Source organism: Protopterus annectens, chromosome 8.part0 (assembly GCF_019279795.1).
Source record: "Protopterus annectens isolate FY-2018-M chromosome 8.part0, PAN1.0, whole genome shotgun sequence".
Taxonomy (NCBI): Eukaryota; Metazoa; Chordata; order Ceratodontiformes; family Protopteridae; genus Protopterus; species Protopterus annectens.
Window position 1 is genome coordinate 1,230,877,581 of NC_056741.1, and position 25,996 is coordinate 1,230,903,576.

The 25,996-nt window shown below is 45.0% G+C and overlaps 1 protein-coding gene across 1 annotated transcript in view; it reads right to left on the reverse strand.

The window, feature by feature from the left end:
- UBA1 (ubiquitin like modifier activating enzyme 1) overlaps positions 1 to 25,996 on the reverse strand; it is a 2,903,587-nt gene that overhangs the window by 1,609,086 nt on the left and 1,268,505 nt on the right. Inside the window, exon 16 of the mRNA XM_044080725.1 lies at positions 2,159 to 2,173. Within this exon, the coding sequence (XP_043936660.1) occupies positions 2,159 to 2,173 (15 nt within the window). The remainder of the gene's footprint in view (positions 1 to 2,158; positions 2,174 to 25,996) is intronic.

Genomic DNA, 25,996 nt, shown 5'->3' on the forward strand with positions numbered 1-25,996 from the left:
TCACTGAGTTCAGCTGTAGCACTGAGTTGAAAAATACCAGACTTTTGACCACAGAAGTCAGAGGGCCTTACTTTTTGAGGCTTATCCTTATATTTCTTTTTTCCAAGTCAGTAGCCGGCTGACTGATGCCATTGCATGATGAGAAAGCCTCGCTAAAGTGCATAGCTACAATATCAGTTCTTTTTATGGTTCTAGCATTAAACAGGGCACAGAACCGACATCGCTGTTTGGGCCTAAACAACTGACAGAGAAAATGTCTTCTTGTGGGATTTTTCCACAACTGACACAGTTATTGACTTTCTCTGCCATCAGTTAAAAGGAAAAGGTTCCCCAACAGGGTACTAAAATGCTTCTGCTTCGGGCTCCAAAGCAAGAAAGACTGATGTAATAGTGTCTGCTGCCACCCTTTACAGCCACAGTCTCAGAATAGCCGACAGGAGGGAAATCCTTTAATCTGGTATTCAGGCCAGCCAAGGGCTACCCAGCAGGGATAACCCACAACTGATGACTGCAACAGTGAAACATGAACATCCTCCAATGTCTGGTCATCACAAAGGGGAAGACTCACCATGTCACCAATAAAATTGGGGAAGATGAAACAGACAAAATGTACCATTACAGTGAGTACATAACTTTCATATCAGATGTCTGCTCCATCTGGATTCACCTCTGAAACACTGTTCCCAGTCATGACAATTCCTTGGGAGGAACTAAGGAAGGATATACTGCAACAGAGTCAAAGAAAGCCTTGAATAGAATGTACAGCTTACAATGCAACAAAAATGTGGTGGCCCGGCCAGGTAAGCAGCAGCACAAATATCCATAGCTACTCTAGAAAGGCTGTAGAGGTAAGCTACAACCATGGCTGAATGGCCTTTGGGACTTCTGAGCGAGTGTCCTACTTTCAAGGAATATGCAAACAAAATACAACCGGACAGCCAACATGGATAAGGTTACTTTAGACACAAGAGAGCCCACTCTTGACTTGGAAAAGGAAAAAATCTGGCTAGATTTCCTGAATGACTTTGTACAGTCAAGACAATCTTAACTGCTTATGCACAGCCAAACAATGCAAGAAATACTCGCCTTGGCTGGAATAACTGGAAAGCATATAGGAAGATGAATGGAACTGTTAAGGTTATTCTTGGCAACTACCTTAGGAAAATAGGAAGGGTTCATACAAGGAGAAACCCTGTCTTTATGGAACACCAAATAAGAAGATGAAGAATCAACTGCTCGTAACTTTGAAACTGTATTGATAGAGACAATTGCCACCAAAAAAAGATTTTCCAAGATAACTTCAAATCAGAGGAGACTAAAGGTTCTAAAGGGGAAACAGCTAGAACCTGAAGAATGAAAGGCAGATCCCAGGGAGGGACCAGATCCCATACTGGAGGATGAAGAAAAAAAGTACCTTTGAGAAAAGCTTTGGATATCCTGAGAGAAGCCAAGGGCATGCTATCTCTACTGACATGAAATTTAGAAATAGCTGATAACTATTTTGTAAACGTGAGGGACTGAAGACTGGGGCATCTAGACCGGTTGAGTGAGAAATTAGATCAGGAATGGGATTCAATACCCAAACGGGGGGGGGGGGGGGGGTTAAGCAAATACTGGTGCGCCCCTGGATGACTATCCCAAGGGGGGGGGGGGATTGGTGGAACAGTTGTTGCAGTAGGTGTTGGACAGGAAAGCAAACAGGTTGCAGCATGTAGTACCCCAGAGCCGAAAAATCAGAGCTGCCACTGGAGGATTTAGGGACTACTCACGAGGCAATAAAATGTTCCTCCTGTTGGGACTTCCCTGGGACATGTGTTACACCAGAAAAAGCGGAGAGATCGCTTCCTCCAAACCCACATGACCTCCCAACAAACACTGCAAATAAGTGCCCCCCCCCCCCACATTTGCTGAGGTAACAGACAGACATACTGTCCATCTCTATCGCACTCACACTCTTGGGGAGGGCATCCTGAAAAGCCTATAATGCCAGGAGGACCAGTTTCATCTCCAGAACGCTGATGTACATGTAAACTTCTGCAGAACATCATGACTAACTGTCCTCCCCTCAGAATGCCCCCACCCTGACGAAGGAGACGCCCATGGTGACTGTTGCGGAAGAAAGAAATACAGTCTCCCTTGCAAAACAAATCGAGAGTACCCACCAATGAATCCACTCATGACCCTCATCAGCCGTAAGGGGAAGTCCAAGGGATGAGTGGGGGGGGGGGGGGTCACTGAGTGGCCAGAGTCCATTACAAAGCAGTGATGTGACGGCTGGCTAGAAGGACCAGTCCTATCGACGGTGTCATATGACCCATAAGTGAGAGAGGTTTGGAGTTGCAAACACTGACAAGGCCAGAGGCCAGAGATTGAAAAATCTGAAGCTTGGGAGCCTGGAAATTTGATGGACCATGTCTAAATGATATATGAATTTTTAGACTTGTACTGACTAGGCTCAATTTTAAGTAGTAGACTGTAATGCCTAAGTTGTCACACAGAGTAATGAGTTCCTGGCTGAGATAAAGGTATGGGAAGATCAGAAATCTCTGCTGCCAGAGCTAGGCTACGAACACTGTCATGCACTTGGTAAGCACCGGGGAGCTGTGGTGAGACCAAATGGCAGGGCCCTAAACTGATCGTGATGGGGTCCAGGATGGAAATGAATGAACCTCCAGGAATGCCAATCTATCTTTATGTGATAGCAAGCTTCCTTGAGGTCTGTTGAGCACATCTAATCATCCTTACTTAGAAGAGGTAAAATGGACTACACAGACTATCCGGAACTTGGTCCTTTTGACTAACTGGTTTAGTCTGCTTAAATCCAGCACTGGCCTGTGATCCTTTGTTTTCTTTTGTCCTAAAATGAATGTGAAATAGACCCCCAGATACTATCTGGTCTGGCGTGACCTCCTAAATGACTACTTCGTCAGCAGCTTTGGGATCTCTGCCACTGTGCAGTCACTGACTGGGTGAGACATCTGACAGATGTTTTGACAGTTTGTAAATTCCATAAAGGGAATGAAAAAAACATCTGGACAGTACTCTCAATGCCCTCGTGTCTGAGGTGATGGCCTCCCAAGCTGTTAGGTGGAGAGCTAAAAGCAACCCCCCCCCCCTCCCCAACTACCTACAAGGAAGTGCAGTCTGGCAACCATTCAATATCACTAAAAGGGCCCACTGAAAAAAGCCCATGAAGAAGCCCAGATTCTGCAAACAAACTGGGCACCGTACATTATAACCTAGACCCCACCCACCCTCAGGAGGAAACTTCAGCAAAACAGTCTTGGGAAGGGAAGAGTACTTCCTGAAGAATAGATGCCTACCCACTTTTTGAATCCTGGAAAAAGATTGCTGGGAAGAAAAATTCAATTTAACAGCGTCTTCCCCCTCTTTCGCTGCTCAACGTGTCCTTAACCTTGGGACTTAACAAGACCAGTCAAAAAGGGTATTGATGGAAATTTTGAAGCAGTCCACAAAGTTGACCAAACGCATCCAGGTGTTGGGCCGCATCGCAATCCCAGAACCTGCTGCTCTAGAAGCTCCAGCTGCCGTACTACAGAAGGGACTGAATGAAACACTGGTGATAAAAATCAAGGTGGATAACAGAGCCTCCCAGCTTTTTCTGGGTATCCCGAGACTGCTGTGTCTTGAGGATGCTCGACACTTCAGAAACTAAGCCGCACTGAAACCTTGTCAAGTGTGATAAATAGTTAAAAGAAGCAGCTCCAAACTGTCAAATGAGCTATCATTTGGGGGGGGGGGGCTTCCTCCTCTGTGAGGGACTTGTCCTGGAAATCCAAGTGCTTTCTCTTACATTTCATATTTTCCGAAATCTCCCACTCTGATGAAGCTGGAGAGGAGGGGGAAGAGTTGGGAAGCCCAGCCAATGGGGAAGACCGCAGGCTGGCTGACGCAACTGCCCTGAAGCAGATTGATGACACTTGAGGAATAGATGAAAACTGGGACAGGGTACCATCTGAAGACATCAGACTTTTCTTAAGAGAGCATCCACTTAATGTCAAAGGCATAGGCAGGCCTCTCAGGTCTGAGGGTCTCAGAAACCAAGGGTTATCACGGACAGCCCCGAACCAAATGAAGCAGTGCACAGATGCAACACAGAATGGAGCCAAGCTATCTAAAGCCAAAGCTCCGAGATGAAGTGATACTCGCGAAGCAAGGATCGCTGACCCTGACCAAAAACTCCAGCTTCGAACAGGTCGGGGTCAAGGCTACCAAGGAACAGGACAGAGACAAAGATGGCCAGGCTGTTGGATCCAATATAGAGCGGTTGAAACATGACAGGACCACATGACCTCAGATCTGAAGGGGCAGAAGGATAAACTAAAATGATGAAGCCATTGTTCCCAGTCTTAAACCCAGACCCAATTTCATCTGTGCCCGCAAACAGGACCTCATCAATTGCTTCACATCAGTAGTTTTGTTGCTGCTTACTGACCTTAACGACTGAACTTAGAAAGCCACAGAGAATAGATTTGAGGGTCTATGGGATGACTACCCCCATATGCCAGATCTGAGCCGGGGAGGCTATGAATCAGGGAAGACACCATCGACCAAAGAGGAGTAGGGGAGAAAAGCAGGGACACACAACCCTACCTGAAGGTGCCTCCCTTTGATCAGGAAAGAGCTTGAAATACCTGGCACTGCTGCTGTTATTATTCCTGATTTCGGCGCTAAAGGCGACTGGATCCAAAACATCTGAGTCAATGTCAAGACCAGTGCTGTTAGAGTGAAAAGGGAACCAGTCCACAGGTAGGTCAATGATGACCTCTTGTGCTCCCGCTAGAGTCTCACGACTGGGTCTTCTCCGAGTATTGGGATGTTGAGGCAAAGCCCTAGAAACAAAACTAAAATGAACTAGAAGATAAAAGGTCCATCAAAACTAGCTTGCCTTATGCTCAGAGTGTGGGTGATCCAAAGCTCTCACAAATGAACACCCCCCCGAGTTAAAAATCCACCGGACCCAGACAATACAATAATTAAGGTGGGCATCATAAAAGGGCAATTTGTAATAGCAGGAAATGCACTCTCTGAACCCCTTATCCATTTGTGCACTGTCTTACAACACACTAGAAAAAACATAATGGGCCTAACGATTAAAGGGAAAAGGACAACTTATACATACTACCCAACCATAAACACCACCTCAAAAATCTACCTAAACCAATGACAAACCACTCCCGACTGCTCTAAGAGGTAAGGGTAGAAAAGGTTTCACCAACACAATGCTAACTTCTTAGAAAACTGAATCAGCAAAGTGGAGCCAAAGAACGAGTTGGAGACCCAAACAGAGGTAAACTTGGTCTGGGGAGTTATGAGCAAGGGAGGCACAGCCAAAACAGGCTAGATTTTTTAACTGGTCGGTATCTGATCCAAAGTCCCACAGGTTGAATCCAGACAGAGCAGAAAACAGTAGGTGAAGTATTACATTCTATTTAACACCATCAATTATACCCCTGTTTGATTCCTACCTGATCTGCTTCCAAAGCCACAAACCATTCTTTCAATTTCTTTATCAATCCATTCAGGTTTTTACCTCCTTTTCAAGCATTACATTTGCTTTAAATATCCATCCTGACTCTCCTTACAAGTCAAGCCACCATCACCTTTCACACTGCAATTTCAAATACTCTCAACTCCAAATGCCAACTAAACTTAGTGTTTTGCAACAAAAGTTAATGCATAACTTAACTTTACCCTATGTGAGTGTGTTACAAATTTGTTGGATAACTACAGTAAAGAAGGGGTCATCCAAAAAATAAAAGGAAGGAATATGACAGTCAAATCAATGAATCGATCAAATCAAATAAAAACTTACTCAGTAAGAATAGCAGGATCACCTGAGAGGCTTAATTACAACACGTGTGACAGACACTAATGTCCAAGTCCAATCTTTACAACTTATAAACCGCAGTTGTACTATTATGGGACCCTACCCTTAGTCTGACATACAGCCTTGGGGTGGGGAGGATGTTAGGATTAAACCTCCCTAAACAAAAATGACTTTGTACCAATTTATACTCATCTGAATATAAACGTGTAGGAAATGTCACAACCTGTCTTTGCACTAAGTACCAAGCATTAGGAGTCCTATTTCTCTCAGAGCCAAAGAGAGCATGGGAAGGCCTATGCAAGTCTCTGCTACAGAATGCAACTTAAGAGAGTGCACTCGAACATACCTGACACACCTAGAATAGTACAGTTGTGTATACCTACCATAAATGTAGATGTTCGAGTGTCTTCACTGTTGCAGTCATAACTGTAGGGTACTCCTGCCGGCAGGCAGCCCGAGGTTGGCCAGAATATCAAAGTCTAGGTCTGGCGTCGGCTGTTTCAGCAAGTACCCTGATGTCAGAACGCATGGGTATAAAGCTGACAGCTGACACCATCTTCTCCAGCCTTTCTTGCCCCTGATGTCAGAAGCCCCCATAAAACCAAAAGGTGTCCCAAGGGAAACACAAATACACCAGAAAGGTCTTGGAAAAGGAAACAAAGTAAGCAAAAAGAAACAAGAGGGGTCTGGAGGGAGGAACACGACTGCAACAGTGAAGACACTCTAACATCTACATTTATGGTAGGTATACACAACTGTACTATGTTCTTCGTGTTTCACTGTTGCAGTCATAACTGTAGGGTAGAATCCCAAAGCTAAGAACACGGGAGGAGGTTATGAAGAAGGAGCAGCTAGAAGACCCTGCAAAACAGCAGAGGCAAAGCCTGCCCTAGACTTAAAGTACAAAGGGAGGTTATAGTGCTTGGAAAAGGTATGCACAGAGCTCCAAGTGGCAGCCTCCAGAATGTCTTTGGTAGGAACGCCTCGGAGAAAGGCTGCTGAAGAGGCAGCTGCTCTAGTAGAATAAGTCCTGACAGTACCTGGAATCTGTTTTCCATAAAGAGAGTAACAATATCTTATTCCATGAGCAATCCATTTGGAAATAGTTTGCTTAGAAATAGCTTTACCTAGAGAACTGGAAGCAAATGAGATAAGCAACTGATCTAATTTTCTGAAATCTTTGGTTTTGTCCAGGTAAAAACGTAGTTGCCTGTGCACGTCCAATGAATGCAAAATCCTTCCCCCCTTATTTTGGGGTTTTGGGAAAAAGGTAGGAAGGTGAATAGTCTGATTTAGACCCACTCTAGAAACTACCTTAGGCATAAAAGTAGGATTGGTCCTCAAGGAAACTCTGTCCTGATGGAAGATGAGGTATGGTTCCACGGCCATGAGGGCTTGTAACTCAGATACCCTTCTGGCAGAAGTCAAGGCCAACAAGATAGCGGTCTTCCAGGATAAGAACTTAATATCCGCAGAGGCAGCAGGCTCAAAAGCAGGCAAAGTAGGCTTCTCCAAGACATAGTTGAGATCCCAAGGAGGGACAGGAGATCTAGGAGGTCTTAAATTCTTAGCTCCTCTCAGAAATTGTCTAACCAGCTGGTGGGAAAAAATGGGAGGATCACAATTGAAAAGAGCCAAAATAGAAGAACCATGAATTTTAATGGCAGAAAAGGAAAGACCTTTAATCAAAAGGTCTGAGAGATAAAGTAAGAGAGAGGGAATATCAGGTATTAAAGGATCAGAGCCACGATCCTGCATCCAAATACAAAATCTTTTCCATTTAGAAGCATAAGATTTCCTTGTACTAGGACGCCTAGCTTCCAAAAGAATATCCAAAACTTGTTTAGGAAGAGAAAGAATCAAGTGCCTTTGAGCCAAGCTGCCAGGCAGAGAGTCTTGATTTGAGAGTGAAATACCGGACCCTGATGCTGGGACAGCAGAGAATGGGTCAGAGGAAGACTCCAAGGGGGTTCCAAGCAAAGGTGCAGTAGAGTTGGGTACCAAAACTAACAAGGCCAATTTGGAGCTATCAAAATGATCAGTCTGGGTTTGTCCAGTTTTATCTTTAGCAATACCCGAGGCAGAAGAGGAGGGAAGGCATATCCCGAAAGATTCCTCCGGCTGAAGGACAGGGCATCCACCTTCCAAGCTGTCTTGTGGAAGGACCTGGTGCAAGAGAGAAGCAACTGATGGTTGAGATGGGATGCAAACAGATCTATTTGAGGACAGCCCCAAACTGCAGTTATCTTGCTGAATAAGTTGGGATCCAACATCCATTCGAGAGGATCCAAAATGTTTCTGCTTAGGCTGTCTGCTAAGAGATTCTGATTTCCTGGAATGAACTGTGCCTGAAGATCCAGATTCAAATTTAGGGCCGAGTCCCATAAAGTCATGGCAAGTCTGCAAAGGGGGTAAGAGTGAGAGCCCCCTTGATTGTTTATGTACCACATGACTGTTGTATTGTCTGTTCGAATTAGCAGAGGTCCTGGCTTCTAAAGAGTCTGGAAGGCTAGAAGAGCATTTTGGACTGCTAACATTTCTTTCAAGTTAATGTGCCATAGCAGGTGTGTGTTTGTCCAAGAGCCCTGTTGGCATTTGTCTAGAAAATGAGCTCACCAAGCATAATCCAAGGCGTCCGTGGTTATGATCTGAGTAGGTTGAGGAAGACGAAAGGGCTTCCCTTAGTTCAAAACACACGCCCTGGACCACCAAAGGAATTCCTTCTGGAGGCAGGAAATCAGTGGAATCATTGTATCCAGACTGTAGCAATGCTGAGACCATACACTCTTTAGGTACCATTGAAGTTTCCTCATGTGAAGCCTCGCATTTGGAATCAACAGGATACAAGAGGCCATGTAGCCCAAAGCCTGCAGGAATTTCCTTGCAATGAGCTGAGTCAATGTTGCCAAGGTCTTGAAGATTGAAGCCAGCTGTAACTGTTTTTCTGGAGTAAGGAAGGCCATCTTAAACTTGTGTCTAGAAGAGCTCCCAAAAAGGTCAATCGTTGAGAAGGAATCAAATGTGACTTTTTTGTGTTCACTGAGAATCCCAGTAGTAGGAGAAGACGTTGAACAAAATGCAGTTGTTGAAGTAAAAGGTCTTTGCTGTCTGCCTGAATTAGACAGTCGTCCAGATAGGGGTAAATCTGAATCCCCTGAAGTCTGCAGTAAGCTACTACTGGAGCCAGGCATTTGGTAAAAACTCTGGGCACAGTAGATAAGCCAAATGGCAGTACAGAAATTTGGAAGTGTCTCGAGCCTGCCTTGAATCTGAGGTACTTTCTGCATTGTTGCCTTATGGGGACGTGCAAGTAAGCCTCTTAAGTCCAATGTTACCATCCAAACATCTTGTGAGAGCATTGGGAGAAGTTGTTGAAGTGTAAACATCTTGAATTTTGGAATTTCCAAAAAGGTGTTTAATATTGAGAGGTCCAGAATAGGTCTCCAGGAGTTTTGTTTTCTTGGGACCAGAAAAAGTCTTGAGTAAAAACCTTTCCCCACCTCTAGAGGTGGAACAGGTTTCTATGGCTCTTAAGGCTAATAAAGCGTCCACCTGATTTAAGGCCTCTGTCCATTGATGTTTTGGCAGATCTGGCCAGCCGGAAAGCCTTGGCAGAGTGTGAAAGTGGAATCTGTAGCCCTTCAAAATCACGTATAACACCCATTTGTCCTGGGAAATGAGAGTCCAATTCTGGTAAAAAAGAGAAAGTTGTCCTCCGAGAGGGGCATCCAGGGAAGGAAGACCTGTAGCCCAACAGAGGGAGTCATTGGGTCTGCTTTCTTTGGGTTTGAGGTCTGTCTTCTCCCCTTCTAGGTGAAGAAGCAGTCCACTGTCTAGATCTGCAAGAGGCCTGAGCCCGACCTCTGGAGCGTCTATATCTTCCCCTTTGAGGCCTGTCAGAAGTGGGAAAAGACCAATTTTTGGAGGGCCAATTTCTAGAAAATCTAGGAGGCTGTACTTGCAAAAAATCTTTTACAGTCTGCATAGACTTGGCTTTTTCTTCCATCTTTTTAATAACCTCCTCAGCCTTAGATCCAAATAAGACATCATGCTGAACATGGACATCTAGCAATTTAGCCTTAACATGTTCATGTAAATTCTGTTCACGAAGCCAAGCATGTCTCCTGATAACAGTACCAGAGGCAGCAGCCCTGCAGGAAGCCTCTAAGGCATCAAAATCACAATGTAAACTTATGTTTGCTAACTTGTTCAGTTGCATGCAACACATCCTGTAATTTGTCCTCAGCACATGCAGGAAAGGTAGAAAGCCTTTGTTTTAAAACAGATAAAAGAAAAGTACAGTTTTGTACCTACCATAAATGTAGATGTTCGAAGATCCACATTGCTGCAGTCCTTACACTTGGGTAGTCCGCCGTCCTCAGTCAGCCCGAATATCAAAGTAAAAGGCTGACGTCGGTCAGGGCGCATTTGACTGACGTCAGGACGTCAGGGTACAAATGCGCATGACCGGCGTCATATCCTCAGACTTTTCTTGCCCCAGATGTCAGAAGACCCTAAAAATAAAGGTCAAAACCAAAAGACAGCAAACAACCAACCAACCACCCTTGCACTAACTATATGTACAATATATACAATATACACAAAATGTACAACCCAACCCACACAACCACCTCTAACTACAGAGGGGAAGGAGGGAGGGTAAATTGGACTGCAGCAATGTGGATCTTCGAACATCTACATTTATGGTAGGTACAAAACTGTACTACGTTCTTCATCTCACATTGCTGCAGTCCTTACACTTGGGTAGAATCCCAAAGCAGAGGTAAGGGAGGATGGCTAACTACAAGGAAGCAGGAGCTGCCAAAATGCCCTGCAAAACAGCAGTGGCAAAACCAGCCCTGGATTTAGAGTAAAGTGGCAGGTGATAATGCCTAGAGAAAGTATGCACTGAACTCCAAGTAGCTGCCTCCAAAATATCCTTGGTTGCCACTCCCCGCAAAAAAAGCTGTTGAAGTGGCAGTAGCCCTAGTGGAATGAGGCCTAATCCCAGCTGGAATTTCCTTGCCATGATGGGAATAACAGAAAGAAATGCAAAACCCAATCCACTTAGAAATAGTTTGTTTTGATACAGGCTTGCCCTGAGAACACAAAGCAAAAGAAACAAACAACTGCTGAGACTGCCTGAACCCTTTAGTTCTGTCCAAATAATAACGCAACTGCCTGTGGACATCTAAAGTGTGCAAAATCTTTTCCCCTTTATTTTGGGGATTTGCATAAAAAGTAGGCAAATGAATAGTTTGGTTTAAAGCCACACTAGAAACCACCTTAGGCATAAAGGAAGGATTAGTACGTAATGATACCCTATCCTTATGGAAAATCAAGAAAGGCTCAACTGCCATAAGGGCCTGTAATTCAGAAACCCGTCTTGCAGAGGTAATGGCCAACAAAAAAGCAGTCTTCCATGATAAATATTTCAACTCAGCAGTAGCTGCAGGCTCAAAAGGTTGTAGAGTGAGTTTCTCCAACACAAAATTGAGATCCCAAACAGGAGTAGGAGCTTTTGTGGGGTCTAATATTCTTTGCCCTCTAAGAAATTGCTTGAACAAAGGATGAGAAAACAATGGTGGGTCACAATCATAGTGAGCCGAAATTGCTGCAGCATGAACCTTAATAGAAGAGAAAGACAAACCTTTGTCTAGTAACTCAGTAAGATATTGAAGAGCCACACTCAAATTAGGCTCAGAAACATCAAAATCTTTTGCTGCACTCCAAATTAAAAATCTCTTCCATTTATCTGCGTACACTTTCCTTGTACTAGGCCTTCTAGCTTCCAAAATCACATTCAAAACTTGTTGTGGAAGTTGAGACCCTCTATGGTTCAAAACAGAATATGCCAGGCTGTTAGGTGCAGAGAGTGAAGTTTGACATTCAGCAAATGGCTGTCCTCCTGTGACAACAGGTGCGGAATCGAAGGCAAAGGCCATGGAGGTTTCCGTACCAGACTTCTCAGTAATGGGTACCAGTGCTGTCGAGGCCAATCTGGAGCTACTAAAATCATCCTTGGCCTGTCCTGTCTGACCTTTAGAAGTACCTTTGGGAGGAGAGGCAGAGGAGGAAAGGCATACACATGAAGATTGCTCCAATTGAAAGAAAGAGCATCCACTTTCCAAGCTGTGGGATGAAACCTTTTTGTGCAAAACTTTGGCAGCTGATGGTTTAGTGGAGAAGCGAACAGATCTATGTCTGGAGTTCCCCATGACACTGTCAATTTCTGAAATACATGAGGATCCAATTTCCACTCGTGGGGATCCATAATTCGTCTGCTCAACACATCTGCTAAGGAGTTCTGTGCTCCTGGCAGAAACCTTGCCTGAAGAATGAGCTGTAAACTGAGAGCAGTCTCCCACAAAATCATTGCTTGCCTGCATAGAGGATAAGAATGTTCCCCTTGCTTGTTGATGTACCACATGACAGTTGTGTTGTCTGTTAGAATCAACACCTGCCCTGGAAGAAGTAATTCCTTGAAAGCAAATAATGCAAACTGGACTGCTAACATCTCCTTCATGTTGATATGTAGATGTTGTAGTCTGACAGGCCACTTGTTTTGTATCCACTTTCCATTTAGATGAGCTCCCCAAGCTTTGTCTGAGGCATCTGTCGTTAAAATCTGACTTGCCTCTGGCCGGGTCACAGAGAGTCCCTTGTTTAGGTGACATTCCTGAGCCCACCACAAAAATTCCTTTTGAATGCAAGGTATTATTTGAATGACAGTGTCCAGATCCTGGCAGTGCTGTGTCCATACATTTTTGAGATACCATTGTAGCTTCCTCATATGCAGTTTGGCATTGGGAAGCACCAGAATACAAGATGCCATGAACCCTAAGGCTTGAAGGACTGTCCTTGCAGTCAGCCCGGACTGATGAGATAGTTGATGGAAGTAAAGGGATAGATTCTTTTGTTTGTCCGGGGTCAAAAAGGCCATCTGGGATGCTGTATTCAGTCTCACACCCAGAAAGCACATGTCTTGAGAGGGTACTAGACTGGACTTTATTTCGTTCACAGAATACCCTAGGCATCTTAGCACTGCTATCACATATTCCAAATGATGAAGAAGCTCTTCTTTTCCTTGAGCCAGAATTAGGCAGTCGTCCAAATAAGGATAGATCTGTATTCCTTTTAGTCTGAAGAAAGCTATCACTGGAGCCAGCACTTTTGTGAACACTCTGGGCGCAGTAGATAAGCCAAAGGGCAATGCAGAGAACTGATAGTGAGAAGTCCCAGCTCAACGCAGATACTTTCTGCAACTTAGTCTGATAGGAACATGAAGGTAAGCCTCCTTGAGATCCAAAGTTACCATCCAATGATCTTTGCCCAGCAGAGGTAAAAGCTGCTGCAACGTCAACATTTTGAACTTGGGAATGTCCAGATAAGTGTTGAGGATAGATAAATCCAAAATTGGTCTCCACGTGTTCCCCTTCTTTGGTACTAGGAACAGGCGAGAATAAAATCCTAGGCCCACTTCTGGCAGAGGGACCGGCTGTATGGCCCCTAGTTGGAGTAACAGAGAAACCTGTTTGTGAGCCTCTATTCTTTGTTGAGGAGGAACGTCTGGCATGCCTTTGAAAGGAAGCAAGGTATGGAAATAAAACCTGTAGCCGTGGTGTATGATATCCAATACCCATTTGTCCTGGGTAATTAAACTCCAATTTTCTTTGAAAAGTGCCAACCTTCCTCCCAAAGGTGCTGCCAGACGAGCAGGCTCTGGCAGCTGAAAAGGTAGGTCATTGGGTCTGCTAACGAAAGGACTGACACCTGCCCTCACCCGAAGCCTGTGCAGGAGAACACCCTGTTCTAGGCCTGAAAGAGCCCTGGGCCCTGCCCTTACCACGTCTAGATCTACCCCTAGACTGTGAATCATAAGGAGGATACGTCCACCCTTTAGTAGGCCAATTTCTACTAAACTTTGGAGGCTGGACCTGCAAAAAATCTTTAACAGTCTGCATAGACTTAGCCTTGTCTTCCATTTTCTTTAAAACTGTCTCAACAGGAGGACCAAACAACACGTCAGATTGTAAAGGAGAATCTAAAATCCTTGTTTTAACATGTTCAGACAAATTCTGATCCCTCAGCCAGGCGTGCCTGCGAAGAACTGACCCAGTGGCAGCCACGCTAGACGAGGCCTGTACAGCATCAAAACCACATTGCAAAGAATGCTTACCCACCTGTTCAGAAACATACACCAAATCTTGCAACTCTTTACAATCAATACCTACTGCCAGAGCATCAACCTTAGACTTCAATTGTGAAAGGAGATAATTTTGGTATTTCAACATGTGAAACTGGCAATTCAGAGCCCTCATAGCAAGAGTGGAAGAAGTATAGACTTTCTTTCCCCATCTATCCAAGGCCCTAGCCTCCTTGTCTGCAGGAACCGGATTCTTAACAACAGAAGCCTTAACACCTTTAGGCCCCTGGCTAACCGTTTCTGGGTCTGCCCTAGGACTCTTAAAAAGATACTTATGAGCTTCAGGCACCCTGTAATACCTATCCGGCTTAACAGGAGCAGGAGGCAAAGAATCAGGATTAAGAGAAGCTTCTGTAAAAACATCTTCTACTACATCCAAAACAGGAGGTATAGCCAAAGGCCTATGCTGGGGCAAAAACAGAAATTCTCTAAGCCTTTTCCTGGAATCAGAGAAGTCCTGACCTTCCCACTTAAAATGCTCCCTCATGGAATGAAGAGTTTCTGAAAAAGAAAAATCCTCAGGAGGAGTAGCAGAAGGAGTAGAATCATCCACATCAGAATCAGAATAAGGAGAGTACTCCTGCAAGTCTTCAGCCGAAGACTCTGAAACATCTGAAGCCTGCTCAAAACCCCCTAGCTCAGGCTCCACCCTAGGTCTCTTATCAGGAGGGGGCATAGAACCCCTAATCAAAGTAATCAAATCTTCTGCCATTTTAAGCATATGCTTCTTGGGCACAGTACCTGAAGAGCTAGGGGTAACACCAACTGAAGCTAAACCTGGCCTGCCCCTGGGGGAAGCCTTTGAAACAGAAGGAGAGGGTCTAGCCACCCTAGGGAGGGGAGTATAGTAACAGGAGAAGCCCCCTCAGCCTGACTAGTCTCCTGAGAGGCCACATCTTGTAATAATAAGGTCTCACCCTAGGAACACAAAGAAACCTCCGGTGGAGCCACCGGCTCCACCGACACCTCTAAAGAACCGGCGTCTGGTACAGACGGTTCTTCTAGCCTAGGCTTAACTGCCTTGTCCTTGCGCTTCTTGAGCCGGGCGTCGGAGCATCCGACGGCATTTTATAGTTGCACCGCTTCCCAAAGACTAACCTTGCACAATCCAACCTCCTCTTTATAGTGCGTTTATTAAATCTAGTACAAGAGCGACAGCCAACAACGTCGTGCTCAGGCCCTAAGCAAGGAATACACAAAGTATGATAATCTCTATGCGGTATCTGTTTCCCACAAGAAATGCAAATTAACTTTTTCTGACATCCGGTAAATGATTGAGGCAAGAAAAAACTAAAATATTCCCCACCGGGGTACTTAGCCAACTTTGAACTCGGTCTGAAACTTCTAAATCGAAAAATCTCAGAACGCCAACCGGCACTTGCAATACTGCTTCTGCATCGGACCATGCGGCAAAAAAGACTGAGGATATGACGCCGGTCATGCGCATTTGTACCCTGACGTCCTGACGTCAGTCAAATGCGCCCTGACCGACGTCAGCCTTTTACTTTGATATTCGGGCCGACTGAGGACAGCGGACTACCCAAGTGTAAGGACTGCAGCAATGTGAGATGAACATCTGTTTATACTTAAACATGTGAAACTGGCAATTTAAACCTCTAATAGAAAGGGTAGCTGAAGTATAAACCTTTTTGCCCCACCTGTCCAAGGCACGAGAATCCTTTTCAGAGGGGATAAGATTCTTAGAAGAGGCGGCCTTAGCAGCCTTGGAACCCAGCGAAATAGTTTCAGGATCAGCAGAAGGGTTCTTAAATAAGAATTGATGGGAATCAGGGACCCTGTAAAATCTATCAGGCTTAGAAGGAGCAGGCGGCATGGATTCAGGATTCAAGTTAGCTTCAGAGAAGGCATCGTCCACAATGTCAAGTACAGGAGGAATAGCTAAAGGCCTATGTTGAGGGAGAAGAAATTCCCTAAGCCTCTTTTTGGAAGCAGAATAATCCTGACCTTCCCAATGAAAATGCTCCCTCATCTCATGCAAGGTTTCCCCAAAAGAGAAATCTTCAGGGGGAGGGGCAGAGGGAACAGAATCCTCTGCATCCGAATCCTCATAAGGAGGAAAAGAGTAATCCTGATCAGAGGAAGAAACAGAAGATACAGAAGCCTGATCAGAGGAATCATAAGGGATATCCTGTCTAGGCCTTTTGTAAGGAGGAGGGTGAGAGCCCCTAATCATAGTTAATAAATCCTCAGCCATCCGTAGTAATTGCTTCTGAGTCTTAGGAGCTGAATTCGAAGAAGCTTGAGCAGAAAGTCTGGGTTTAACAGGAGTCTTTGACTTAGCCTTTGACTTGTGGAAATAGTAATATGTGAAGGCCTGAAGACCCCCTCAGAAGCCGGTACCTGCACAGCGGTTCCAGGCCCATCTGAAGGAGCGACGTCTGAAGGTTCGGCAGCAGACAAATTACTAGGCCTAGATGGCTCCCCATGGGAGTCCGTGTCGGCCATCGGTTCTGAAGTGGCGGACGACAGGGGCTGCAAAAGCGCCTCACTGACTACCGCCGAACCCGAAGCTGGCTCCGGCTGCAAAGTATCCTGTTTGGACCTCAAGAGGCCTGTCCTTGTCTTTGTGTTTCTTCTGTATTCCGGTAGTCTGTAAAGTATCCGACGACATCCTATAATTAAATCATCTACCGAAGTAATTCAAGGCCCAATCGTACCTACGCTTGATAGTGCGAGAATTAAACCTGGCACAGAACAGACAGCAAGAAACGTCGTGGTCAGGGCCTAAGCAAGGTAGACAGTAAGAGTGGAAATCTTTATGAGGTATTTGTTTTCCACACGATACACAATTATTAACTTTTTCTGACATCGGAGGAGCAAGAAAAAGGTTTCCCCAACAGGGTACTTAGCTTTGAGAAGAGAAGTAGAAAACTTCGGACCGACGACAATCACACCACTTTGTCTTGAAAACGCCAACCAACAACTAGCAAACTGCTTTGCACCGCACGGCAAGAAAGACTGGAGAAGATGGCGTCGGCTGTCAGCTTTATACCCATGCGTTCTGACGTCAGGGTACTTGCTGAAACAGCAGACGCCGGACCCAGACTTTGATATTCTGGCCAACCTCGAGCTGCCTGCCGGCAGGAGTACCCTACAGTTATGACTGCAACAGTGAAACACGAAGAACATCATACTGGTACAAGGATCAGCAACTATTTCCATCAACTAGGAAAACCAGGTACATTGCTTCAACTTTTAATCACATCTTCATTAACTGATTTTGATGCTTACGTACTTGCAAACATTAAGATTAACAGCACACAAAGTGACAAGTTTACAAAGGGAAAATATGAGAAGCTAAGTGTCCAACTTCAAAAATTAGAAAACAGTTAATCTATGTTTACTAAAAATAGCCAGAACAGAATATACTTAATAACCTTTACAGTACACACAGAAAAGGTGAACAAATATACTCTAACATTTAAGCACTAGTCACTGACTGGGTTGTATGCCCTATAATTTACATTAAGTCAAAGACTAAGGAATTAAGAGACAAAACATGTAACTAGTTGACTGGTGGTGCAGACAACTGATAAATAAACATAACTACTGAAACATCTGGAGAAATATCCTGAACATTTCCAGCTTTCATTTTGAAAATGGTGACTTCTTGCAGACGAACTGAAAATACTCCCCCCACCATAATAGAGATGAATGAAAACAAGTTGTGTATTAGCACATAAGCAGTAATATTCTACATTCAAATGACTCTCTCAAAAAATACAATACACTTTAAAAAATGAAATTCAACAAGGAGCCTGATTAAAGACCAAAACTTACCATGAAAGCAGTTAACTGACCAACCTAATACAGCTGACAATGCTAATCAAAATCTGCATATGGTCAAATAATTACTTGCCTGACAAGGGATTAATCATTTACTTGGTTATGGTGCTGTCCTGGAGTATGAATCTACAAACCTTAAGGGTAGGGCAAAACCTCCCATAAAAACTGGTGATTTGGGAAGGGAGTTAGGAGAGCAAAATGTTTACAATCCAATGCATACCTGTTCTGTATCAATGCGTGAAAAAGTACAGTTGTGTACACTTACCATAAATGTAGATGTTAGAGTGTCTTCACTGTTGCAGTCATGACTGTAGGGTTCTCCCCTGCCAGCAGGCAGTCCTCGGTCGGCCAGAATCCCAAAGTCTGGGTCCGGCGTCGGCTGTTCAACCATGCTCCCGGACGCCAGAGCGCCAGGAATACAAAGCTGACAGCCGACGCCATGCTATCCAGTTTTTCTTGCCCCAGATGTCAGGAGTCCCAAAATGAGAAAGGTCCCATATCCTTTGCAAATACACCTCAGAAGAATGGTGAAAAAAGGAACCACACAAAAGTAAAAATAAGAGGGGACAGGAGGGAGGGAAACCCAGACTGCAACAGTGAAGACACTCGAACATCTACATTTATGGTAAGTGTACACAACTGTACTACGTTCATCGTGTTTCACTGTTGCAGTCATGACTGTAGGGTAGAATCCCAAAGCAGAATGAAAGGGAGGTGGTCATAAAGAAGAAGGGGTGGCTAAAAGGCCCTGCAAGACTGCAGAAGCAACGCCTGCCCTAGACTTAGAGTTGAGAGGTAGATTGTAGAGCTTTGAAAAAGTATGCACTGAACTCCAAGTTGCAGCTTCCAAAATGTCTTTGGTAGGAACTCCCCTGAGCAAAGCAGCAGAAGTGGCAGCAGCTCTGGTGGAATGAGTCCGTATACTCCCTGGGATTTGCTTTCCATGGTGTGAACAAAATCTGCTTCCATGAGCAATCCATTTAGAAATGGTCTGTTTTGAAATGGCTTTACCTTGGGATTTGTAACCTCTTGAAACCACATCCAGAACCCACTTGTCTTGGGTTATACAAGTCCAATTTCGATGAAAAAGAGAAAGTTTTCCTCCGAGAGGGGCTTCCAGGCAAGAAGTTCCTGCAGCCCAACAGAGGGAGTCATTGAGTGTTTCCTATCAGTTTGTGACCTGTCCTCTCCTCCCCTAGGGGTGGAAGCAGTCCAATGTCTTGGTCTACAAGAGGTTTGTGTTTGAGGCCTTCCTCGGGAGCGTCTGTATCTACCCCTCTGAGGCCTGTCTGAATTGGGAAAGGACCAATTTTTTGTAGGCCAATTCCTGCTAAATCTGGGTGGCTGTACTTGGAAGAAATCTTTAACTGTTTGCATGGATTTCGCCTTGTCCTCCATCTTTTTAATCACCTCTTCAGCTTTTGATCCAAACAAAACATTATGCTGAATAGGAGCATCCAATAATTTAGCTTTTACTTGGTTCTGGCAAATTTTGTTCCTTTAACCATGCATGCCTTTTAATCACTGTGCCAGAGGCAGCAGCCCTACAAGAAGCCTCCAGGGCATCAAATCCACAGTGGAAACCATGCTTCCCAACTTGTTCAGTGGCATGTATTAAGTCATGTAATTCCTTATCTGCACAAGCAGAAATGGAAGTAAGCTTTTGTTTTAAAACAGACAAGAGAAATTGTTGGTACTTCAGCATATGAAACTGACAGTTTAAGGCCCTAATAGATAAAGTAGCAGAAGTGTACACTTTTTTTGCCCCATCTTTCTAAAGATCTAGAATCCTTCTCAATGGGAATGGGGTTTTTAGCAGAAGCGGCCTTAACTCCCTTAGGACCCTGAGAAATGGTTTCAGGGTCAGCAGTAGGGTTCTTGTATAAAAACTGGTGGGAATCAGGAACCCTGTAATATCTACCAGGCTTAACAGGAGCAGAAGGAAGAGAGTCAGGGGTTAAGTTAGCTTCCGAAAAAGCATCATCCACAATATTCAAAACAGGAGGAATAGCCAGGGGTCTATGTTGGGGAAGAAGAAAATCCCTTAGTCTTTTCTTAGATTCTGAATACTCTTGTCCTTCCCAGTGGAAATGTTCCCTCATTTCATGCAAAGTTTCCCCAAAAGAGAAATCCTCAGGGGGAGAAATTGAAGGAATGGATTCCTCAGCATCAGAATCCTCATAAGGAGGGAAAGAATATTCCTGGTCAGAAGAAGAAAAGTACAGTTTTGTACCTACCATAAATGTAGATGTCTGATAGATATGCAACTGCAGTCCTGACATATGGGTTTGTCCTGCCTCAGGCAGCCCTTCGGTCGGCCGGATTCCAAAGTCTGGGACCGGCGTCGGCTGATGTCGCCTTTTCCCCGACGTCAGAGCAGCTGGGGTAATAAAAGCATCAGCCAACGCCATCTTCTTCAGTGTTTCTTGCCCCAGATGCCAGGTGCCCTCCAAGGAAGGCTAAATTTAGAGAATGAATAAAAATTCCAGACATGCACAACAGTAATAAACAGATACACCATAACAGATATCCCCAGCTAATTTGAAAAAGGGGGAGTGGACCCAAAAAAGAGAATTACAGAGGGGTAGGAAGGTGGGAAAACCTGACTGCAGTTGCATATCTATCGGACATCTACATTTATGGTAGGTACAAAACTAAACTACGTCGTTCCAGAATGCAACTAAAGTCCTAACATATGGGTTGAATACCATAACCAAGTTGGGGGTGGTAGGATCTAAGATAAGGACGGTGTAGCTAAAATGCCCTGCAGGACTGCAGAAGCAAAGGCTGCTCGGGATCTAGAATATAAAGGCAGGTTGTAATGTTTGGAAAATGTATGCACGGAGCTCCATGTAGCAGCTTCTAGAATGTCCTTTGTAGCCACCCCTCTTAGAAAGGCTGTGGAGGTGGCTGTAGCTCTGGTGGAGTGTGGCCTGATATTGGCTGGCACACCTTTTCCATGGAAAGAGTAGCAGAATCTGATGCAGTCTCCAATCCATTTTGAAATTGTTTGGAAATTGCCTTTCCTTGTACTCCAGCAGCGTAAGCTACAAATAGTTGGTCAGACTTTCTGTTGGCCTTTGTTCTGTCCAAGTAGTAGCGCAATTGTCAGTGTATGTCCAAAGTGTGCAGAAGCTTTTCTCCTTTATTTTGAGGATTGGGAATGAAAGTAGGCAGGTGAATTGCTTGATTTAAAGAAACCCTGGATATCACTTTTGGCATGAATGAAGGATTGGCTCTTAAAGAGACTCTGTCCTGATGGAAAATGAGAAATGAAGGTACTGCCATGAGGGCCTGCATCTCAGAGACTCTTCTTGCTGAAGTAATTGCCCACAGGAAAACTGCTTTCCAGGAGAGAAATCGGAATTCTGAAGATGCTGCTGGCTCAAAAGGAGGAAGAGTTAATTTTTCCAAGACGAAGTTGAGGTCCCATGCAGGCACTGGTGGTTTTCTTGGAGGTTTGATCTTCTTTATCCCTCTTAGAAACTGTCTTAGCAAAGGATGTGAAAACACAGCTGGATCACATTGTATTTTGCTGACATAGCTGAAGCGTGTATTTTTATGGAAGAATATGAAAGGCCGTTGTGAAGCATTTCTGCCAAGTATTCTAGTATCTGTGGGATGCTCATTACTGATGCATCCTGACCCTTGTTGGCATTCCAGATGTTGAATCTCTTCCATTTGGCTGAATAAGTTTTTCTGGAGGAAGGCCTGCGAGCTTCCAGTAAGATCTCTTGAACTTTTTTGGAGAGAGAGAGATATGGGGAGAAGTCATGGAACCCTCCAAGCTGTCAGTTGCAAAGTTTGCAGGTTGGGACGAACAGTCCTGTAATTGTGCTGAGTTATAAGCAGAGGCCATTGAGGCAGGGGCCACGCGGCAGTGCGAGTTATGCTCCTTAGTAATTGATACCAGTGCTGTCTTGGCCAGTCTGGAGCTATCAAAATGCCTTTCGGTTTTTCTGCTTTGATCTTCAGTAACACCTTGGTCATTAATGGTAGAGGTGGGAATGCATAGATTGTTAGAGAATTCCAGCTGAAGGAGAGAGCGTCCATTCTCCAGGCTTGAGGATGGTGTGTCCTTGAGCAGAACTTCTTCAGATGATGATTGAGGTGTGAGGCAAAGAGATCTATGTCCGGCCTTCCCCATGCATGAGTTATTTGTGAAAAAATGTCTGGATGCAACATCCATTCGTACGGGTCCATAATGTTTCTGCTTAGACTGTCCGCCAGAACATTGTCCTTGCCTGGAATCAACTGGGATTGCAACTATGTTCAGTTTCAGGGACTTTTCCCAAGGAGTCATTGTTAGTCTGCAGAGGGGGGTAAGGAATGGGTGCCTCCCTGTTTATGTACCACATAACAGTGGTGTTGTCTATTAGCAGATGACCTTGCTGAAGAAATTTTCCGAAGGCCTCGATTGCATGAATCACTGCCAACATCTTTTTGATTGATGTGCAGATGCAATTCCAGGGTGCCCATTGCCCTTGAATGCATCTGCCCTCCATGTGCGCTCCCCATCCATGTTCTGAGGCATCTGTTGTAATGGTTTGGCTCGCTTGAGGTTTGTTGAAAGACATGCCTTTGTTTAGCTGGCTTGCTTGTGCCCACCACAAAAATTCCTTTTGTAGACATGGAATGAGTGGAATAATTGCTTCTAAGTTGTGGCTGTGTTGAGACCATAAACTTTTTAGGTACCATTGTAGTTTTCTCATGTGTAATCTTGCCAGTGGAATCAGAAGAATGCAAAATGCCATGAAACCCAGGGCCTGCAGGATTTTCCTTGCAGTCATCTGGGTGTGCTTTGCTAGGCTTCTGAAGTAATCTGGTAATTGTTCTTGTTTTTCTTCTGTGAGGAAAGCCATTTGTGAGTTTGTGTCCAGTTTGGTTCCTAGAAAAATTATTTGTTGGGATGGCAGTAGTCTTGATTTTTGAATGTTGACTGTGTATCCCAAAGCCTGTAGTAAGTGAATGACATAGTCCAAGTTTCTTATCAAGGCTTGCTTGCTGTCCGCTTGTATAAGGCAGTCGTCCAGGTAAGGGTATATTTGTATCCCCTGAAGTCTGCAATGTGCAATTACTGATGCCAGGCATTTCGTGAATACTCTGGGCGCAGTAGATAAGCCAAAAGGCAATGCTGAGAATTAATAATGCTCTGACCCTGCAAGAAATCTGAGGTATCTTCTGCAGCTGTGTCTGATTGGGACATGCAGGTATGCCTCCTTGAGGTCCAGAGTAACCAGCCAAGAACCCTTGCCCAGCATGGGAAGAAGTTGCTGTAATGTCAGCATTTTGAAGTTTGGCACAATGAGAAAAGTGTTTAGAGCGGACAAGTCCAGTATAGGTCTCCATTGCTTTTCATTTCTTGGAACAAGGAACAGTCTTGAGTAGAATCCCTGGCCTTGTTCCTGAGGAGGAACCTTTTCTATTGCTTTGATTTGTAGCAGCTTTGAAACTTGTATGAGTGCCTCTGCCCTTTGATTTTGTGGCAGGTTTGGCATGCCTTGTCTTGTTGGTAAGGTATGGAAGTGGAACCTTTAACCTTTGTCTATTATGTCCAAAATCCATTTGTCCTTTGTAAAAACGTGCCAATTTTTTGAAAATAAAGAATTTTCCGCCTAAAGGTGCTTCTCTTTGAGCCTTGGTCGGCGGTGTCAAAGTCAAGTCATTGTGATTGTCCCTGTGGAGCAGAAGTCCCTGCGCCACTTCTGATTAGTTGGTTGCCACTGGCAGCCCCTGTAGGAGCCTCGGTATTGCCCTCTACCTCAAGCATGCCTGTTTTTACCCCTTTGGAACTTGTCAGTGTCTGGAAAGGACCAATTCTTCGAAGGCCAATTCCTGCTGAACCTTGATGGCTGAACCTGGAGGAAATCTGACTGTTTGTACTAATTTAGCCTTTTCCTCAATTGATTTCAACACACCCTGTGCATTAGCACCAAATAGCTTGTGTTTTTCCAGAGGTGCATCTAGAAGCTTTACTTTAACATGATCTGGCAATGTCTGTTCTTTCAACCAAGCATGTCTCATTATGGCCCCTGTCATAGCTGCCCTACATGAAGCTTCCAATGCATCATAACCACACTGAAAAAAATGACTGCTAACCTGCTGAGTATTATGAACCAAATCCTGCAAAGCCTTTCTATCTAAAGGCTCAGGAGAGGCTAACTTTTTCTGCAAATCATCCTACAAGAATTACTGAAACTGAAACATATGAAAAAGACAGTTAAGTGCCCTCATGGCAAGGATGGTTGAGGCATAAACTTTTTTACCCCACCTCTCCAGGGACATAGATTCCCTGTCTGCGGGCAAAGGATTTTTGGCCGTGGGAGTGGCCACTCCTTTGGGCCCCTGAGAAATAGTTTCTAGATCAACAGAGTGGGCCTTAAAGAGATGTTTATGAGTTTCAGGAACCCTGTAATATCTGTCTGGCTTGACAGGAGCAGGAGGGAGAGAATCAGGAGAAGTACTGGAGTCTGAGTACACATCATCCAATACATCTAACACTGGGGGTATAGCTAAAGGCCTGTGCTGGGGTAACAAGGAAAGTCGAGCCTTTTCCTGGGTCGGGAGAAATCCTGGCCCTGCCACTGAAAATGCTCTCTCATGGAGTGGAGAATTTCCCGAAAGAAATATCCTCAGGAGGAGAGGCAGAGGAATGGATTCATCAGCATCAGAATCCTCGTAGGCGGGAAGGATTCTTCCTGGGAATCTGAATGGCCTGACTCACCAGAGGCTTCATCTGAGGAAAGGGTATCTGCCTGCTCAACCCTAGGCCTTTTGTCTGAAGGCGGCTGAGAACCTCTGTCTGGATGAGCCTGAGAGCCCCTGATTAAAGAAATTAGATCTGCAGCTAAAGTCATGATCTGTTTATCACAAGTGGGACCCTGTGAAAAAGATTTAGGAGGGTGAGACTTAGCCTGGCTGGCAGCCTTAGCACGTGTGTAGGCCTTGATGGACAGACACAGGAGGCCTAGCTGCCCCACATGCTGGAGTAACTTTGTCCACCGGTATGGTGTCAGGCAAATCTTGGGCTTCAGTTTCAGGAGGAAAATCAACAACCGGCACCAGGGTAGCCTCCGGGACTGAAATGTGCGGTAAAGCGGTGTTGTCGGCCTGGAGCGGTTTAATTACCGCCTCCGAAGAGACCGATGCACTCGCGGTAGGCTTAAGCGTGGTGTTGGTGGAAGTCGCGGGCCGTGAATGTCGGTCCCGGTCCTTCTGTTTTTTGGAAATATGTGCGGTCGGTAGTTCCGACGGCATGATATAGAAGTAATTTCCCCCCAAAAAAGTCTTCAGCAAATTCTGCCCAGCGCCTAAGTGTGCGCATATTGAAGCAAGCACAGGCAGCACAGGCCGAGACATCGTGGTCTGGGCCGAGGCAGGGAAGGCAGTAAGAATGGAAGTCCTTATGAGGTATTTGTTTACCACAAGACAAACAATTATTAACTTTTGCAGTTTTATCTGACATCGGCTGAGGCAAGAAAAGGTTCCCCAAAGGGGTACTTAGCATTTTGATGACTTCGGTATCTGAAAACACAGGAGCTGGCCGACCGGCACTTGCGAACTGCTTCTGCATTGGGCACCGCGCGGCAAGAAAGACTGAAGAAGATGGTGTCGGCTGATGCTTTTATACCCCAGCCGCTCTGACGTTGGGGAAGAGGCGACATCAGCCGACGCCGGACCCAGACTTTGGAATCCGGCCGACCGAAGGGCTGCCTGATGTAGGACAACCCATATGTCAGGACTGCAGTTGCATTCTTGAAGGACATCTGAAGAAACAGAAGCCTGATCAGAAGAATCATAATAAACTTCCTGCCTTGGCCTTTTATCTGGAGGGGGATGTGAACCCCTAATCATAGTAAGTAAATCCTCCACCATCTTAAGTAACTGTTTCTGTGACTTGGGAGCCGGTTCAGAAGAGGCCTGTGTTGCAGTCTTTGATTTGGAAGGAGTCTTTGGCCTTTGCCTTTATTAGAAGCTGAGTAGGCCTGAAAACCCCTTCGGAAGCCGGTACCTGCACAGCGGCTCCGGACCCATAAGAAGGAGCATTGTCCGAAGATCCTGCAATGGAAATATTCAAAGGCCTAGTTGGCTCCTCGTGGGAGTCCGTTTCAGCCATCGGTTCCGAAATGGCG